The sequence below is a fragment of the Panicum hallii genome, chromosome 9, assembly GCF_002211085.1.
Source record: "Panicum hallii strain FIL2 chromosome 9, PHallii_v3.1, whole genome shotgun sequence".
Lineage (NCBI taxonomy): Eukaryota > Viridiplantae > Streptophyta > Magnoliopsida > Poales > Poaceae > Panicum > Panicum hallii.
Genome location: NC_038050.1, coordinates 6,587,463 through 6,602,062, shown reverse-complemented (window position 1 = coordinate 6,602,062; position 14,600 = coordinate 6,587,463). Strand labels below are relative to the sequence as shown.

General features: G+C 45.9%; 3 protein-coding genes and 1 long non-coding RNA gene across 4 annotated transcripts; 3 read left to right on the top strand and 1 right to left on the bottom strand.

The window, feature by feature from the left end:
• Positions 1-2,829: 2,829 nt before the first annotated feature.
• On the top strand, positions 2,830-4,141 carry LOC112875749. Its single transcript, XM_025939717.1, has one exon. The coding sequence runs from the start codon at positions 2,869-2,871 to the stop codon at positions 3,853-3,855; it is 987 nt and encodes a 328-aa protein (XP_025795502.1). The 5' UTR covers positions 2,830-2,868; the 3' UTR covers positions 3,856-4,141.
• A 1,142-nt stretch (positions 4,142-5,283) lies between these two features.
• Positions 5,284-6,340, top strand: LOC112875753. Its single transcript, XR_003225213.1, has 2 exons — positions 5,284-5,496; positions 5,885-6,340. It is a non-coding gene; the product is annotated as an uncharacterized LOC112875753 (long non-coding RNA).
• A 1,167-nt stretch (positions 6,341-7,507) lies between these two features.
• Positions 7,508-8,230, top strand: LOC112875752. The gene has a single exon (XM_025939720.1). It carries the CDS (start codon positions 7,626-7,628, stop codon positions 7,998-8,000), a length of 375 nt encoding a protein of 124 aa, XP_025795505.1. The 5' UTR covers positions 7,508-7,625; the 3' UTR covers positions 8,001-8,230.
• Positions 8,231-8,410: 180 nt separating this feature from the next.
• On the bottom strand, positions 8,411-9,774 carry LOC112875751. The gene is made up of 5 exons (XM_025939719.1): positions 9,720-9,774; positions 9,243-9,378; positions 9,055-9,136; positions 8,789-8,905; positions 8,411-8,676 (listed from the first exon to the last, which is right to left on the bottom strand). Exons 1-5 carry the CDS (start codon positions 9,757-9,759, stop codon positions 8,626-8,628), a joined length of 426 nt encoding a protein of 141 aa, XP_025795504.1. The 5' UTR covers positions 9,760-9,774; the 3' UTR covers positions 8,411-8,625.
• Positions 9,775-14,600: the final 4,826 nt, after the last annotated feature.

Below are 14,600 nucleotides of genomic sequence, written 5' to 3'. Positions count from 1 at the left end.
AAAAACAGAGGTAAAATCACAACCAAAGCAAAAGCGAGGGCAAAATTACAATTGGATTTTAAAGTAGAGACAAGAATGTAATAATCCCTGAAGTCCAAGCCCGATGAACATTAGTTAGTAAATCATTTCTGCATTTTATTGCTCCATGTCATATTTCACCGTGCGTTTCGAGCCTTGTTTGACTTCGTAACACAATATCATCACGCTGGGGAGGTCAAGCGTCCACGTTGACCACACTCGGATCCTACCCGTTCTTGTCCCCTTCATGTGGTGGTGTTGGACAGTGGCGAATCTAGCAGCAAAGTGAGAGAAAGCTTATCTCTCTTGTCTTCATCTTCCTCCCCTTTTCTTCTTCATTATTTGTTCCAAAAATAGAGAAATAATTTAGAGCGTATCCATTAATTTTTGGGAGGTAGGGGCTTGATCCCCCTAGCCCCCCTAGATCCCCTCCTGGTGCTGGACACACTCTTGCACCGTTTATACTTTGCTCTAATTTCTTAAGATAATTCTACACGCACATATAGTAGTTACTCGGTTTCTCTTGCATGTGTATCACATAAAATATATATTGTATATGATCCAACAACAAGTATGTACATGAACTGTAATGAACTGTATGATCATATTAGATTGGAATGTACGTTGGGTATGTGATCGTATATAAATATTTATAATGCTAAAACGAATGTATCCTAAAGCCATACTGCATTATTGATTTACAAAACTAATTTGATATTGTATATATTGGTATATTTTTTAAATAATTTAATTAAAGTTAGAAAAGTTTGATCTAAGATAAATTAAAATGACCATATATAGAAAAGGGGAAATTTGATTATTTGAATCGTGCTTTTATTTCTATCATACATATTAGACTCATGTAACATGTAAAGTGTTTAAGAGCAATTCTAACTTATAATGTTTATGCGTAGTGTCTATACTACCATATCATCAAGACACCATATTTAGAAAGTACACTCTTAATCCATGATATTTTCGTATGGATTCCTTTAAAGTCCCATTTGGAAGCCACTGGATTTTAAGAATCAGAACTGGACAGCTTCCAAACGGGGTAGGTTTTGATCTAGATTTTAGGAGCAAGATTTTGGGATTCTGAAAATCCCGGAATCTGGAGCCTGGCTGCTTCCACTCGTCCTCATCCCCCCGCTCCATCCGCCGCCGCCCCCGCGCCATCCGCCGCCAGCTCCTACTCCACCCCGCGACAGATCGACGTCGCCTACCTTCCCTGCCTGCAAATCTCACCCAGGCTGCGGCCGGCCGTCGGCGCCGAGCCGCGCCCGGGCGGGCGCCCACACACAGGCGCCGCCCGTCCCCGCGCGGGCGCCGGCCAGGGTCGCCGGCCGTCTCCGCACGCGCGGCCCTCCCCGGCTCCCCGTCGCCCGTTCCCGCCGGGCGGCGCTCCGCTCGTAGGCGCCGGCTCCTGGCCCGCCTGCTCCATCCACAACCGCCCCACCTCAATCCCCTCCTGCCTCCTCCCGCCCGTGAGGCCTTGCCCGCTCGTGAGGAGCTTCTGGCATCCTTCCGCCTCCTGTTGCCGAGCATGCCGCATACTCCCTCCGCTTCCCTCCCGCCAGTGGCTCCCCACGCCAAGAACAGCAGAGAAGCACGCTCAACCACTTGGCCAAGGAGGCCATCCTCAAGCTGATGCTTTTCGTTGGATCTATTTGGTGATTTCGTCTTTCAATATTATTTTTTTCCATTGCCATTTGTTGCTACCTTCCGGATCCAATTGAAACAGAGGGAGATGATTTTCTTACAGAAACGAGAGATAGTATTCGAATTTTCTGGATCGCTGAAGCGAATGCTGTCTTCCTGTTTCCTGTTCTTGCTAAATAGAGCCAATGTACCCCCTTTCTTCCAGCTTTTCATAATCCATACAAAAAATCTTGGTTCATGCATATATTTGTCACATTGAGCCGCTGTTTGGTGAATGTAAATATCTATGCAAAATTGACAGAAGAGTTCTACGTACGCATTTTGATCAGATTCAAGTTCATGTGTATTGGTAGAAGTAGTTCTGCATTTGGGGCCTGCTTGTTTTGCTACCAATTTTTACCATACCAAAATCAAGGCATGCTAATAAGATTTGGCCAATTGCCTAAAAATTGGTCACTTCGATCAAAATTATGGCAAGTTGAGAAGAAAGTATGGGTTGGCACTAAACCAAACGAGTGTTTAAATTTTTTGCCTACAATTTGGCATGAGCAAAATTTAGCACCCAGGCAAAAAGAAAATACCAAGGGCATATAAGAAATGTATGAACCAAAATCTATAAAATCTGATTCTAGAATCAAGGATCCAAACTGCTCTATTCTAATTTTAGTCATAATCCAGATTTTGCAAATTCATCTAAAATCCAAGATTCACAAAATCCAAGTAGGCTTCCAAACGGGGCGTTAAACTCAATTTTTTTTCTCCACCTATTATATTATTCTCCATTTATTACGAAAATATCACCTCACTTTTAATACTTCTAATACATAAGTACTGGTTTACATTGGGTTTATATGTTGATTTTATATGAGATTCAGTTTCTTTCTCTCTCCATTCTCTTTCCATTCTCTTATTATAGTATCATAGCGGTATAATTAATACAATAAAAATTTTATTATAGTATAGCGGTATAATTAATACAATAAAAACCATCCTAGTTCCAATGCCCTAACACGTAGGTACTGCTGCACAGGAAATTCTCCCTATGCCAAATGGGGCAATTGTGACGAATTGTGGCTCTCACCCTTCGCTTTCCCCTTTTGCCCTCCCATTGGTCAAAGACGTAGCCCCTAAATTGTCTTCTCCCAAATCTCCGGTTCCGGCCGATCGACCGAATCTTGCCACCATGGGTCCATGGCCGCCTCCCACCTACCCAAGCTGCTGCTCCTCCTCGTCCTCGCCGCCGTCGCGCCGTTACCCTCCAGCGCGCGCCACATCGTCACCTTCGCCCCGGCCCGCGGCGTCGGCCCCGCGTCCCTCGCTTGGGACCCCACGGCGCAGCACTTCGTCGTCGCCGGCGGCGGCGACGCCATCCTCTCCGTCTCCGACGCCGGGGTCACCGAGTCGATCATCTCCTCCGGCGCCTCAGTTGTCGCCGTTGACGACCGCCGGCGCCGCCTACTCGTGGCGTCCCCGGGGTCCGTCTCCGCCTTCGACCTCCGCTCCCCGCGCCCGCACCGCCTCATCCTCTCCACCCCGGTCCCGGACACCGCCCCGCCGGGTGGCGTCGCCGTGGACCCGCACACGGGTAACGCCTTCCTCACCGTGGGCGCCCGAATCTACAAGCTATCCCTCGAGGGCGACCTCGCCCCGCTCTCTTCAGCGCCGGCGCTCGGGTCCGAGCCCCTGGCCTCGCTCACTGCGCACGTGAGCCGCGGGTTCCTGCTCGTGGGCCAGCCCAGCACGGGCAGCCTCCTACGCGTCGACATGGAGGACGGCGCCACGAGGACGGTGTCGGGCGTCCTCACGCCCCCCACGCCGGTCGCTGTGGCGGTCCGGACCGACGGGGCGGTCGCGGTGGGCGGGGCCGCTGGGTTTCGCCTCATCGTGAGCAACGACGGGTGGGCGTCGTGCGGGGTGCGGGATGAGGCGGCGCCCGCGCCCGACGGCCCCGTGGCCGCGGTGGCCGTGCGTGAGCGGCGGCGGGTGTACGCGCTGGTGGAGGCTGCGACCACGGAGGAGGGGAAGGAGTGGCGGATCGAGGAGGCGGCGTGGAAATCGGAGTCGGAGGGGGAGATGGTGGTGGGGCTGGTCTTCGTTGGCGTCGCCCTAGCCATCTTCATGTTCTGGAGGTTCCAGATGCGCCAGCTCGCCGGCAACATGAACAAGAAGATCAGATAGTAACAATGCAAAGCCTCCTTCCTTGCTTTGTTTTCGAAGAATCTGTAATCATTTGCTTTTGTTATGCGGTAGTTGGTGAATTGGTGTAGGTAGCTACTTGTGAATTAGGCACTTCACTTATCTGTGAATCTGTGATCTTTCTTGTTAGTTCTTGGAGCACCAATGCTCTTGCTTGCGAATTGTACTTGCAGATTTACGCATTGTAATAGAAAAAAGTCGCACCATAGTTTTGTTATGATGGTGAAAGTAACTTAATGCTTTATATAAACTGATATTGGTTTGATAATTTGTGCGTTTGTTCCAATATATGCAGTTTCAGATTTGCAATTTTGCACGATAGCCAGCCTTAGAAGAATGTAGTCTATGTATCAGGTTAGAAATTCCGGATTTGTAAAAATCTGGCAGCTATTGACAAATGACATACCTGAAGCATTTTAAGCTCAGAATCTATCTGCAGCTATTTACCAGACCTATTTATGCTGGCTTATTGCTACTGTCTGCTTTCAAGATAGAGGGCTTCAGGCTTCTACACCTTATACCGAAACTACAATTGCTTAATCGATTCCGCTAGGGCATACATTCAGACATTCAGTCTCCCATGCACTAGCTAGATACTATGTTTTAAGGCAAATTGGCTCAAGGTCACGATGGTGCTGCAGCACATTTTACAACATTCCACTTCTGTACACTGAAAATACCTGAAGAGACTGATAATTGATAGGAATGGCCAGTAAGCTAATGGTAGCAAAGTTAAGTGATAATGTACTGGATTCCTTGAATGGTATCGACAGAAGCAGTGATCTCAGGTTTTACAACAAATAGGATTCTGAAGATTAATTAGTGCTCCACAGACTCTGATTATTTATTAAAAATGTACTTCCTTGGGTTAAAAAGAAGAAAACTAGTGTTATTTTGATGCGGATGCCTTCAGAATACAAATTTTGTTGTAATATGAGCCCTTTGAGACCAATGTTTGCAGGTAAATGGGGTAAAATGCGATTTTTTTTAATGTCGCATGAATTCCACCGGAGGGCATATGGATTCTGCAAAAAGAAAAGTTAGGATAGCCGAGGCGCACCTCATAACATCTTGAGCACGTAAGCTAAACGAAAAGGATATGCATGCATGCTCACATTTAACAAAAAGACGCCATTTGGTAAACGTTCTACCGAGAATAGAACAGGTACATTATTACAATGGCTAAGCGCGCGCCGGATGGATCTCATCGTCAGCGCAGGTGTCAGGAATTCAGGATGCTCCTCATAGCCGGAAGCCGTAAACGAATGACAGCGGTGAAATCAAGTTGATGCTAATATTTGGTCTCCCCGGCAAGTGTCTTGATCACCATAGTTGAGCAAACAGAAGGGTAGTTGCTTGCTCTCCATTTGACAATTTTCTGAGAAACCGAGCATGTGGGCCCCACGAAACCGGACCGCGTGCCAACCTCTTCCTCCGCCTCGTCGTCGTTTCGAACTGTGGGTGGCATCCGAATCGACCGAACCGAGACGCCAACGAGCCCGATTCGCCTGAGCCCAGCCCAAGCTAGGTTTTCCTCCGCCGCGCCGGCGCTAGGTCACCACCCCCAGCCGCCGCCATGTACAACGGCATCGGCCTGCAGACCCCGCGGGGGTCCTGCAAAGGGTATGACCGTGACAAGTTCCTTTCCTGTTCTGTTAATGTGTTCCCCTTTTGATTTTGGCAGTTATCCTGGCATCCTCAATGGTTCAATTGCATACGCAGAAGCGGATGGTACAACGTTGTGATTTGTAGCAATAATCTACCTTCATGTAGGATGTCGAATTATGCTGCTGCAGGAATGCAATTGTTGCTTAAATTTTGGTTTCGTCTGCGTTTTTTTTTTTTTACTTTATGCTCAATTGTTCATTGGATTGCTGTCTCATATGTGCTGTACAGTAATACTTTCTCAACAGGATGGCGCACCATTTTGCTTACATGTTTATACGTCCATTCCTTTATTGTTCTGTTTGTATATCAACTTTTTTCCTCACAAGATGGTAATTCTTCTCAGGTTCATGAACACGCATGGTCACCATGCCGCAGCGCGGAAGGAGAACCAGCTGCAGACTGTGAGGGGTGCTCTTGGGCTAGACGCCGAGGATGTGCAGAAGAAAGGGGGGCTGTAGTCCTGCAGAAAGTGATGTGGAGCCTGGAGAGCTTGTTCCAAGGAAGCAGGGGACGATGATGCGGCTTGCAGCAAGACCTGTAGGAAGGGTAGATCATGAATGTAATTTAGATGCAGACTATGATCTTGACCTCAGGAAGTCGGAGAAGTAGGAGAGTTTCGTGTTTGTGTACTTACGTGAGGCCTAGAACGCACCTAAATTAGAGTACCGCTACCTGAAACCAAAAATGGCAGAGTGGCAGTAGTATGCAAATCGTTCTGAATCAGTGAGAAGAGGTCACCTGGATGTATAAACTGAAACATCTTCCATCTTTTTAATTCTAGGGACTCGTGAGAAAGTAAGCCTGATCTCAAAATTCACATCATAGCAGCTGAGTAATCTTCGGTTATATACAGTATATATGGAAAGATTCCGCTATTAAAAGCTGATGTCCATAATGGTGCTAAGGTTGAAAAGAGCAGCGTTAAAAGCTGATGTCAAAGACGGCTCATGCTGAGTTGCCTCTGAAGATGGCAATTCAAATCAGAGCACCCAGGCCAGGAGCCATGCTGTGTTCCTTGCATTTGCATTGATTGAAGATGGCATGAACACATGCACAGATCCTCAGAGCTTAGCCAATTCCACCTATGGTGTGTTGTCTTGATTACAATGTTCAAATCCCTGGATACTTCGATTTGTATTTGGGTAACTTTGTTCGTTTCATCCCTGTTGACACTCAAAATTGGCACGTACCAATATAAGCGAGTTTCATAACTCTTTGCACCAAATGTGCCTGTTGTCAGGTAATAGGAAGATGTAGAGTTAAGCCTGTAGGTAGGAACTTTGGTATACCAATGAGTCGAGTGGTTTTTTTAACTAATATATGACCTGAAAAAAATCTGGATAACTTCTTTTCAATTTCTAGCCAGATACACATTCTCAAAATGACGCATACTCCTAACAGACGGGATCTAAAAACTTCAGATAATTTTTCGGGAGCAACTCAGGTTCATAAGCCACCAGTGATCACCTCCACTCTCATAATACTTCCTAGTTCCTACTGATAAATCTTTACAAAAACAAATTCAGGCTCCAATGCGACTTCGAATATTTCCCACAGCATCAATGCATCTCTATTCATCAGCTGCTCTTGAACTCTGAGATACCCAATTCATGTTGGAACCTGGACCTGCCCGCAGCACTAGCATTCGCGATCGTAATAGCAAAACCATGGGCAACTTCAACATTTTCGCCGGGCAATCCCATTGTACACGTGCCATCACTCGATGCTACAAGTGTGCCTAGCTAGTAGCTACGTTCGTTCTTCTTGTTCTAGTTGCTTGGTCGTTGGAGAACATCTGAAACCCTACACCTTAAACATTTCCTTGATGCCAATTCGTACCTTATGCCGTATCGTAATTCACATTCATATCCCACGACAGATTTTTTTTCCACGCAGAGATACCGAATCTTTTGCTATAATGTTCAATTCAACTTATCAAACAGAGATACCATCTGGATAGCGTGGAATTTGGATTTTGCGGGAAGAGTTCAAATCTGGCGCTCCATCAATAAATGAGAACCTCCCCCCGGGAGATTACTATATTTTCGTAGCACTTTCCATCGCACCACCGACCACGACGAGCCATGGCCAGCAGCCTCCTGAGCAAAGTGTCCATCGCCGTGGTGGCCTGCGCGCGCCGCTTCACGCGCCGGCTCCGGCGGGGCGGCAGCTCCTGCCTCGGTAGGCAGCTCGTGGCGGCTGACGGCGGTGGCGCTGCCGGCGATCGCGGGGACGGCGGCGGCGGCGGGCGAGAGCAGGGCGCCCTGTGGCGGCGGGCGATCCTGATGGGGCAGCGGTGCGAGCCGCTCGACTTCCCCGGCGCCATCCACTACGACAGCTCCGGCCGGCGGGTCGAGTCGCCCCGCTGCGGCAGCAGGAAGGCGGCGGCGGGCGCGCTGTTCTGCCGCTCGTCGGATGCCGTCGACGAGGCTGTCACGGCGGCCAAGAAAGCCAGCTAAGCCTAGCTGGCTACCCATCAATGCTCCCGATTTGCTGATGCCATGCATGTTGTAGCCGTTGTGCCATTCTTGATCGGCCGATCCTCGGCATGCATGGTTGTGGTTCTTGTGTAAATTCCTTTGGCATTTTTCGTAATGCCGTAGTTTGAACTGTACATAGTAAGCCAATTCTTCATCGAGGAAAAGAATTACACAAGACGTTATCATGCTAATTCATAGGTCATGATATTCCCTGTCTGTCGTTTGAGCAGGGCACAAGTTCGTTAGAGATCCATGGTACGGCCCCAAGAAGAGACTGTGCAGCACTGAATTATCTGTACGAGCACGGAAGGCAAATTTCTCCAAGCAACGGCGCACGAACCAATACATGCCTTGACATTCAGAGTTTTATTCAACAACAAAAGGGCAAGTTAAACTCCAACAGGACAGCGTCATGTTTTTCAGAAATCGTTGCGTGACACGTACACATTAGGTACTGATATTGTACCAGTTGATGGCCTAAATTTCAGCTCTGCAATTTGTTGGCCAACGCAATCTGAACTCAGTGTTATAGCAAGACAAGACTTTTGTACAAGGTCTAGTGAAATTCTTGTTGCACTGATGCTACCAACAATACATCCTGCATTTAATCGCTTCCTTCGAGTTGCCCATGGGAGAGGAGATGTGCCAGGTATTGCTGAAAAACACGGAGAATGTATATATCAAAATTGTATATCGGGCAACAAGATTTGTCGATGGTAAGCATGTATAGCAACCAGTGGATGAAAGACAAGTGGATAAATCCTTACTGCGTGGTACGCATAGGGTGGTTTCCCTTGCCTATCAAAATGCTTTGCCATGATGGAGAACTCAATCGGGCCCCAGTCATCTATCTCAAAACAATTACCTAATGCGGCCTTGTAAAGCTGCAACCACCAAATGAAATCAGAACATCTCCTTGTGCAAGTTGGCATGGGAAATAAACAAAATAGCAATTTCAACATCAGCATATCATTGACATTTACAAGCGCTCCTGGACATAATATTGATAACAAGAAGTATATTCAGACCACACCTTTGCAGTGTCAGTCAGTAGCTCAGTACCAGCAGGGTAGGAGGCATAATACTGGTCCGCTCTAGAGATCCCAGCCCTTGTCCTGAGAAAAGCTCAAGCAGAGGGTACTGGCAGGTGAGAACAATTGAACAAGTAATGTGGCTATGAAATTGTTAAAAAGAGAGGTAATCTGATTGCAAGTGACATACGTATTGCTTGTGTAAGCATAGGTAATGAGGGTGGTGAAGCAGTAGAATCCAGCATAGGACACCATACGCCGGAACTTCTGGATCTTTAAGACCTCCTTACATTGATAAAAGAGATCCATCTCACTTGAGCTCGATGCTGGTTCAGGGAGTAAAGGGACATCAGTCAGACAGAAACTTAGCTCTACAGAATAGCAAGATGGTAAGAAGCTGCATGTAGTATATCTGTATAATAATGAAAGTCACTCCGTGTAATGATTCAGTATCTTAAACTACTTATACTGAATCCCATGTTCCGAGTCCAATTACCATACAATCAAATTGACAAAGGCAAAGCATTTGCATCTCCAAAAAGCTTGGCAAGCAAAGAAACAATTTGAGCATGGTTTCTTCAGAAGGTCACGAATACCACAGGAACACACAACAAAAAGCAAAGGAACACTTTACAATTGTTATTCGTTACTTAGATCGGATGCTTACAGGGTGCGCAAATGGTGATGGCATTACAGATGATGCACATTCGGTGATGAGCTCCCAGAGCTCTGTCAAAATCAATCTGCAGAATCTTTGCAAGAATGACATTCTAATTTCAAACATTATCGTTCCCAAATCATCTAATAAACAACACAGTTTTTTTAATCAAATAACCAAAGTACCGAACCATACATCCCACATGACCACATCTAATGCAAATTGTGCTGTCTTAGCCATTGCTCTGAGAAATCACGTCTGGCCCCCAATCACCATTCACTATACTCACTGGACTCAGTGTCACATTGATTCAACACATCAGTTGATCCACATACAGCTCACGTGGATAAAGGATATCCATCTCTACAGCTGAATGCTGGTTTCAGAAGGGAAGGTGGAGACATCAGTTACACACTAACTTAGCTCTACAGAATAGCCAGGTGACAGGAAACTGCGCATATTATAATATTGATAGCCATGCCAAGTCAGCACAAGAATCAGTATTTTAAACTACCTATAGTGAATCCCAAGTTGCTAGTCCCAGCAACACGCATTCAGAGTGAAAAAGGGTGTTTTGCATCTCTAGAGCTTGGCAACTTAAGCAATAGTTTGGGTATTGTTTGTTGAGAAGGTCACGGAAGTCGGAATACTACATGGATATGGAATAAAAAGTAAAGGGCCAGCTAAACAAGGAATGATTATGATTGTTATTTTTGCTTAGACCGGATGCTTACAGGCTGAGCAAATGGCGACAACATTACCAAGGTTTTCATGTTGCTTTGAATTTTGGTTAAGTATTTTTGCTACAACACCAACAGCGGCAGGCGCATTCAACAGGTGATCAGCTCCCAGCGAAGTTATCACAAACTAAACCAATCTGCAGAACCTATGCAAGGATGAGATTTCAATTTCCAAAGTTATCCGTTCTACACTCCTATAAACAATTATGCAGTTTTTTTAATCAAATAACCAAAGTACCAAATGGCGCATCCCATATCAAATGTAAATCGTGCTGTCTTAGCCATTTGTTTGAGAAATCATGTCTAGTTCCCAATCCTCATTCAGTATATTTCATATATTCACTAGGGGGCGACCCAGGATTTGGGGTATGTGTATTCAAAATTTTCAAAGGCGTTTTTTTTACAGCCTAAAGTATATATTCATAGCACACAACTGAGTACTGACAACATAAAATTATTCATAACTTGAAATTGTTCAACATATAGATAATAGATGTACCAAATGATCAATATATCTAAAAATTTAGCACAAATTCACTATCAATTTATCTTAAACATTTTGCTCACTGTGTTACTGTTAATTCATCAGAAATCCAAAAGTATCCACCAATTGCAAGGAATTAATAATAAAAAAGATTTCCTCACCTTGTGCCCGCGGCCTGCCTGCTGCCGACCTGAAATGCTGCCGCCCGCCGCCCTAGGCTGGGCGACGTGCGTGGTCCTGGCGACCTGGCGCGTGGCGCCGTGCAGCGGTGCAGGTGGCGCCGACGCCCGACTGCCCTAGCCGCGGTCAGGGGTGCGGCTGGCAAGTGACCGCCACCGTCTGCGGCAGGCTGGCAAGGGTCCGCCGCCGGTGCCCGACGCGGACGGCGGTCTGGGGTTCCTGGGCGAGTGGGCGGCTCGGAATCGGGAGGAGGACTGGGGTCTGGGGCCGGCGGGGGGCGGTGCGGCAGCCGGGATTAGGAGGACTCGTAGATTTCGGCCCGTCAATTAGCTAACCTACTGCATGCAATTTAGGCTGTAGATTAGTTAATTTCAGATCCAGCGATTTGGACCCCATAAATTAGGAGATTAGGAGATTAGGAGGACTCCCAGTAATCTACTGCGATCAGGGTCAATAGATTAATTAATCTACCGTGAATTCACTAATCTACTTTGATTTCAGATTCTTGCAGCAGAAGATAAATACAAGGTATAGTAGGGTTTGTAATCTACTTTGATATATTGATTGCTTTGTGTGATATTTGTAAATTCTGAGATCATCTTATGAATTTGTGTCTGTTATTGACTAAAAGTGCCTTAGGAACTGCTGGCTATGCTGCAGAAAACACAGTTTCACACTTCCACTTAACCTACTAGCTTGTTGATGTCAATGGAGCATTTAGGTTGGAATTATTACTATGATTGTGATATTTTTAGTTCTTATCGTGTTAGGCCAGTTGATTGCTTGGTTCAGTTATTGGGTGGCGCTCACAAGCCCTACGATCTCCTATTCGTTAGCAGCTCCTTGTTGTTAATCATATCATACATACAGCACTGCGTGTGGGAGTGGGAGTGAAGTAAATGATCAGTTACTTATGGGCTTATGTTTGTGTGTGAGAAAGGCCATTTTACTATGTTAGATAAGCCTGTGACTAGTGTTCTTTTCATGTTTCTGTTCTCTCTCTCTGGTATGTCAGTGATGGACTACATTTCCTCTTATTTCTGCAATATGGTAGGCGATTAAATTTCCATGCAAGATTCTGTCAGTTTGTTCTTATTTTGCTAATTATTGATGTAATTCATTCGTTCATTATCATAGGGTAAAGTTGCATCGGAGCTGCATTTGATCCTCGGAGATGATGAACGAGTCTTTTCTTGATAGGATGGTTTCCCAGCTTCGGTCAACATGCAAGTAAGAGTACCATCCACTCACCTTGGTTTATTGATTTATCATACTACTATTATGTCAATTGATTAGATATAACAGACCATATATGGAGTGTAGAAGAATACACTCTTTATAGTTGATCTTCTAGTTAATGTTCTCTGCTATATTTTTTAATTATTAGAGAGAACTCTGAGCATGCCCTATTTGATGATGGTTTGGTACTGTGGCTCATTTTTCATTTAGATAAGAAGATACATTTTGAACTCATTCATAGCCTACATACCAAACAAGTATGCAAAACAGTTTCCCAGCACTAGAAGTCATTGCTAGATCTAAATCTATAATAAAATATCTAGACACGCCCAATGCATTAACGGCCTGTATATATAGTGTTCTTGGAACTAAACGCACTAACATATTTTAGTTTTATCATGTCATGCTATGTCTTAATGTTATCCTAAACTTGAAAAATACAGGTACTACAGTGGATATCCCAAGGACCTAGGGCCATCAAGAATCATACCATTCACATTTGAGCGTCAGTTTGTACAGCTATTGCATGAAGGAAAGCCTGTAGTTGTTGCCTTTACTATTAAGTATACTAACTCTGCTGTATTTTGTTCAGAAACACTAAATAGAATAGCAAATACTCATATATGACAGCATTCACTTACTTGCATGGGGCAGGGCCGGGGGGGGGGGGGGGGGGCGGGGCGGGGCGACGGGGCGGGGCCGCTGGTGCCGGGGGCGCGGGGCGGGGCCGCCGGTTACGACAACGTCGAGTTGGCAAAAGGGATACTCTCAGGAGATCAGCGCGACGGGGAGGGGCCGCCGGTTACGATGACGTCGAGTTGGCGAAAGGGATACTCTCAGGAGACGTCTCCTGAGAGTATCCCTTTCGCCAGCTCGATGTCGTCGTAACCAGCGGCCCCGCCCCGTCGCCCCCGGCGGCGCCCCGCCCCATGCAAGTAAGTGAATGCTGTCATATATGAGTATTTGCTATTTTATTTAGTGTTTCTGAACAAAATACAGCAGAGTTAGTATACTTAATAGTAAAGGCAACAACTACAGGCCTTCCTTCATGCCATAGCTGTACAAACTGACGCTCAGATGTGAATGGTATGATTCTTGATGGCCCTAGGTCCTTGGGATATCCAGTGTAGTACCTTTATTTTTCAAGTTTAGGATAACATTAAGACATAGCATGACATGATAAAACTAAAATATGTTAGTGCGTTTAATTCCAAGAACACTATATATACAAGCCGTTAATGCATTGGGCGTGTCTAGATATTTTATTATAGTTTAGATCTAGCAATGACTTCTAGTGCTGGGAAACTGTTTTGCATACTTGTTTGGTATGTAGGCTATGAATGAGTTCAGAATGTATCTTCTTATCTAAATGAAAAATGAGCCACAGTACCAAACCATCATCAAATAGGGCATGCTCAGAGTTCTCTCTAATAATTAAAAAATATATCAGAGAACATTAACTAGAAGATCAACTATAAAGAGTGTATTCTCCTACACTCCGTATATGGTCTGTTATACCTAATCAATTGACATAATAGTAGTATGATAAATCAATAAACCAGGGTGAGCTGCATGTTACTCTTACTTGCATGTTGACCGAAGCTGGGAAACCATCCTATCAAAAAAAGACTCGTTCATCATCTCCGAGGATCAAATGCAGCTCCGATGCAACTTTACCCTATGATAATGAACGAATTACATGAATAATTAGCAAAATAAGAACGAACTGACAGAATCTTGCATGGAAATTTAATCGCCTACCCTATTGCACAATAGCGCTGCTCTGATTGGTGGAGGGTTTGGATTTGGAGGGGCACGTGTTGGTGCTGGTGGATTGGAGGCGGCTGGAGCTGTTTGTATTTTAGGAAATTCGTAGGGAGAGAAGTGGCGTGTGGGAGATGAGGCCCTGCCTGTTGCTTTTGCCGATGGGGACAAGGTAGGAGCTGGATTAATTGGAAGTGCTGCAAGCTGGTTTGCTCATGGGGAGAGATTGAGAGGGAGGGGTGAGGAGTGAGCTGCTGCCTCCAATTGGAGAAGAACATAGACAAGCCTCAGGTGGTGACGTGAAGGAGAATGGTGGGAGAGAGGAGGGAGGGGGGGGGGATAAGGCGAGGGCGAGTCGAACTGGCAGCGGCGCAAACGTGCAGGGCACTAGGGCAGCGCGGCTCGGGTCGCTGGATTGATGGCAGCTCGAGGCGCATGGGGCGGGCACTCGCGCGCCCAGGCGAGAGAGAGGAGGGGGAAAGA